The sequence below is a fragment of the Cebus imitator genome, unplaced genomic scaffold (assembly GCF_001604975.1).
Source record: "Cebus imitator isolate Cc_AM_T3 unplaced genomic scaffold, Cebus_imitator-1.0 Scaffold53, whole genome shotgun sequence".
NCBI classification, from domain to species: domain Eukaryota; kingdom Metazoa; phylum Chordata; class Mammalia; order Primates; family Cebidae; genus Cebus; species Cebus imitator.
This window is the reverse complement of record NW_016107368.1, coordinates 4,930,991-4,935,834: the sequence shown is the minus strand read 5'-3', so window position 1 is coordinate 4,935,834 and position 4,844 is coordinate 4,930,991. Positions and strand designations below refer to the sequence as shown.

The 4,844-nt window shown below is 56.2% G+C and overlaps 1 protein-coding gene across 4 annotated transcripts in view; it reads left to right on the top strand.

The window, feature by feature from the left end:
• The window catches only part of TNFAIP8L1 (TNF alpha induced protein 8 like 1), a 14,629-nt gene extending 12,004 nt beyond the window's left edge, over positions 1–2,625 (top strand). For all 4 annotated transcript variants that reach the window (XM_037738428.1, XM_017528403.2, XM_017528404.2 and 1 more), the window contains one exon: positions 1,368–2,625. In XM_037738428.1, the coding sequence (XP_037594356.1) occupies positions 1,371–1,931 (561 nt within the window). In that variant the 5' untranslated portion in view covers positions 1,368–1,370 and the 3' untranslated portion in view covers positions 1,932–2,625. The remainder of the gene's footprint in view (positions 1–1,367) is intronic.
• Positions 2,626–4,844: the final 2,219 nt, after the last annotated feature.

Here is a 4,844-nt window from a genome sequence, read left to right as displayed (position 1 = left end):
CCAGGGAAGAGGCAGGGGCTTAGGGGCCAGGGCTTTGGGGGATTTATAGGAGTGCACCAAGGAGGAGACAGGGCCTTAGGGTATTAGGGGTCCACAGGGAAGAGTCAGGGCTCCAAGTAAGATGTGAGGCTTGGTCCTGGGAGCTTCGGGGAGGTGTCAGTTGGTTCCCAGCAGGGAAGGGCTATGCCCTACTCTAAGATTTAGGAAGAATTCTGGAGGGCAGGAAGGAGGTAGGCGGAGGGGGAGGCTCCAGGGCTAGGGAAATGGGGCAGGCTGCAGGGTGGGGCAGACAGGGACAGGGGGATGGCTCTGCAGTCAGAGGCCAGTCTCTGTGCCCCGAGAGCTGGTCAGCCTCTCACCTGGGCCATCTCCCCGCCCCAGCCTAGACAGGGGCTGTCCAGGTCAGTGTTTCCCTGTTAGAGGAATCACTGGAGCCATCCATTCCCAGAAACCCCACAAATGTCCCCCTGGGAACCCATCACCCCCCGGTTCATTCGGGGTGGAAGGCCTTGGGCATGTCTACTGTAAACCCTCTGCGGGCAGCGGGGCTGGAGACACTGCCATAGTAACGGGGCTCTGCCACCCTGAACAGCCCGGGGTCCGGGGCTCACTCGGAACCCCATCTCACGGGGCCATGGGGTGAGGGGGGAGTGTTGAGCTGGACCTAGTGGGGGTGGAGCGGGACCCCCCATAATAATCACCTTGAGCTCCTTCTCAACTCATAGCGAGGTATGGGGGGTTTGAGGGCTGGCGTCAGGCCCTACAGATAGCACAGTTCAAAAGGGCCTTTCCTGGCCATAATAATAAAAAAAAAAATTTTGACTTTTTTGTAGAGATAGGGTCTTGCTATGTTGCCCAGGCTGGTCTCGAATTCCTGGGCTCAAGCAATCCCCCTGCCTCAACCTCCCAGAGCACTGGGATTACAGGCATAAACCACCGAGTCCAGCGTAACTCTTTTTTGCTTGTCTTTTGAGACGGAGTCTTGCTCTTTTTGCCCAGGCTGGAATGCAGTGGCACGGTCTCAGCTCACTGCAACCTCTGCCTCCCAGGTTCAAGTGATTCTCCTGCCTCAGCCTCTTGAGTAGCTGGGATTATAGCCACGTGCCACCACACCCAGCTAATTTTTGCATTTTTAGTAGATACGGGGTTTCACCATGTTGGCCAGGCTGGTCTCGATCTCCTGACCTCGTGATCCGCCCGCCTCGGCCTCCCAAAGTGCTGGGATCACAGGTGTGAGCCACCGCGCCCGGCCGACACTTGCATTAAGAAACGAATTCCGTAGGCCTCCTGTGGTCTGTGGTGTCCTCGCCTCTTCCGTGTGAGTGTCGCAGCCTGTGAAACTGATGGCCAGTCTGTGTCTCCCGCAGGCCATGGACAGCTTCAGCACCAAGAGCCTGGCGCTGCAGGCGCAGAAGAAGCTCCTGAGTAAGATGGCGTCCAAGGCAGTGGTGGCTGTGCTGGTGGATGACACCAGCAGCGAGGTTCTGGATGAGTTGTACCAAGCCACCAAGGAGTTCACGCGCAGCCGCAAAGAGGCCCAGAAGATGCTCAAGAACCTGGTGAAGGTGGCCCTGAAGCTGGGGCTGCTGCTGCGCGGGGACCAGCTGGGCGGGGAGGAACTGGCGCTGCTGCGGCGCTTCCGCCACCGGGCACGCTGCCTGGCCATGACGGCCGTCAGCTTCCACCAGGTGGACTTCACCTTCGACCGGCGAGTGCTGGCCGCCGGGCTGCTTGAGTGCCGTGACCTGCTGCACCAGGCTGTGGGCCCGCACCTCACCGCCAAGTCCCACAGCCGCATCAACCACGTCTTCGGCCACCTGGCCGACTGCGACTTCCTGGCTGCGCTGTACGGCCCCGCCGAGCCCTACCGCTCCCACCTGCGCAGGATCTGCGAGGGCCTGGGCAAGATGCTGGACGAGGGCAGCCTCTGAGCCCCCCAGGGACCGCCCGACCGCGCCCCTCACGCCTGCCGGGGCTCCTCTGCGGGACGTGGGGTGCAGGTGGGCTTTGTGGATTTTTTTCCCCACCTCTTTTCTCCCAGTCTGATTCCGGCCAGACTCCCCTAGACAGGTGAGTGACCTGTCCCCTTTGAGAAGACGTGGAGCCATCTGTAGCAGCAGTTTCAAACGCTGATGTCACCTCTCCTCCTGGCCCCCGCCCAATGGGGAGAGGAATTCTCGGCCCTACTCTGCGGACCACTGCCTCGCAGGGCCTGCCTTCCACTTCTGCTTGTATTTCCTGGGCCGTGCCCACCCAGGGGTCACTTGATGTAAGCCAAAAGCTGCTGCTTCCCACTTGATGACGTTGCCTGGGGTTTTCATCCCTCGCCCACGGACTGGGAGTTCACGTGGCGAACTGGGGGAAGGCGTGTTGGGGGCAAGCCGTGGCCCCCTAGAATCCATAAATTCACGTCCTAACCCCGGGACCTCAGAAGATGGTCTGATTTGGAAAGAGGGTCACTATGTCTGGAATGAGTTCAGATGACAACATCTTGGAGTAGGGCCACCCCAATTCACTGACTGGTGTCCTTAAAAAAGGGGGATTGGATCTGAGTCACAGCACAAAAGAAAAAAGGAGGGGGGGAATTGGGCCACGTACGGTAGGTCATGCCTATAATCCCAGCACTTTGGGAGGCCGAGGCGGGTGGGTCACCTGAGGTTGGCAGTTCGAGACGAGGCTGACCAACATGGAGAAACCTTGTCTCTACTAAAAATACAAACATTAGCCGGGTATGGTGGTGGGCGCCTGTGATCCCAGCTACTCGGGAGGCTGAGGCAGAAACATCGCTGAACCCAGGAGGCAAAGGTTGCAGTGAGCCGAGATCACACCATTGCACTCCAGCCTGAGAGACAAGAGCCAAACTCCATCTCAAAAAGTGCTAACAAATGCTGGCATGTTCAGCCAGGATGCCTTGATGAGGCCAGAGACCTCTCTCCTGGGTGGGGAGGGGAAACTGCTCCAATCCAGGGACTGCCACGTGGGAGGGGGCAGAGGATGCCCCCTACCCAGGGGTGAGGGGGAACCCACCTAAGATGTGTGCACATTTTATTTATTTATTGTTTTGAGACAGTCTTGCTGTCTCGCCCAGGCTGGAGTGCAGGGGTGCGATCTTGGCTCGCTGCAGCCTCGAACTCCTGAGCTCAAGTGATCCTTCCACCTCTGCCCCAAGTAGCTGGGACCACAGGTGTGCACCACCACACCCGGCTCATTTTTCTAACTGTTGTAGAGACAACAGTTATGTTGCCCGGGGTGGTCTCAAACTCCTGGGCTCAAGCGATCTACCTACCTCGGCCTCCCCAAGTGTGCACATTGTAAAATCGTGATTTCACGTCTGGAGAATCAGCAACTAGCCAGCCAGCCATGTTGCTTTTATAAGCCAGACCCAAGAAAGCAAAGCTCGGCCCATCTTGGCTTCTGGTACCACCTACGAGATGTGGTGATTTCAGCTCGGGACATGAAGGCAGGGTGTGGGGGAGTCTATTTGCCATTTTTGTTTGTCAGAAGGGGGCATGGGTTCTCGAAGGTTGCAAAATGCTGCCCCAGGTCGAGAAGGTTATTTTGGGTGCCTGTGGGGGAGGGGAAACGAGGTCCCATGACTGCTTTGCAGAAGCTTGCCTGTGGAAGGCAGAGGTTGCGAAAGGGGCCCGTGGACCTTACTCAGTGAGAAGGTAGGTGTAGCTGGCTCCATCCAGTATTTGAGACATTTGGAATTTGCCAGCATTTAAAACAAGGAGATCGCACACACCCGTCTGGATTTGGAGATTCTCTTGCAAACCCGCCCGAGCCTGCGCTGACCCCTGGTGAAGCTGTGCGGCGGCCGCCCCCCTCCCTTTTGCCACAGTCCTCTCTACTCCCTTTCGCCTCTCCCTGGCCTGCTGCACTCATTGATAGGAAATTCTGAGCCCAGACTTGGAGCAGCCTTCCTGTGGTTTGGTTTCTTGCTTCTGTGGAAAGGCCAAACGCTTTGGCCAGAGAGCCAGCTGTTCCTACCTCTACCCCAAGCTTCCAAGGCAACCTTCTCGGTTTATCTCAGACCGACACAGTTCTTCGAGGGCGTCTGTGCATTCTGATTTTCTCATGAAGCCCCCAATGGAATCCTGGGCCGCTGAGACATCAATGCACATAACTGTCTGGGTCCCTGCTGGGCTGGCCAGCCTGTCTGGACTCTTGTAAATTTGAGATTTAATTAAAGGAAACAAACCACACAGAGCTATGGAACAATTTAAATAAAAGCATACACCAAGCTGGGCACAGTGGTTCATTCCAGTAAACCTAACGCTTTGGGACGCTGAGGCAGGAAAATCACTTGAGCCAAGGAGTTCAAGATCAGCCTGGGCAACATAGCGAGACCCTATCTCTAAAAATATATATATATATATATATATGGCTGGGAGTGGTGGCTCACACCTGTAATCCCAGCACTTTGGGAAGCCAAGGTGGGCAGATCACTAAAGGTCAGAAGTTCCAGACCAGCTTGGTCAACATGGTGAAACTCCGTCTCTACTAAAAAGTACACAGATTAGCCAGGCATAGTGGTGGGCACCTGTAATCCCAGCTACTTGGAAGGCTGAGGCAGGAGACTCACCTGAACCTGGAAGGTGGAGGTTGCTGTGAGCTGAGACTGTGCCACTGCACTCTCCAGCCTGGGCAACTCAGAAATAAAATTTAAAAAGTAAAAAATTATAGCTGGTCAGGGTGGCATGCACCTGTGGTCCCCAGCTATCTGGGAGGATGGCTTGCACCCAGGAGGTAGAGGTTGCAGTGAGCTGAGATCACGCCACTGCATTCCAGCCTGGGTGCTAGAGCAAGATCCAGTCTCAAAAAAAAAAAAAAAAGGCTGGGTG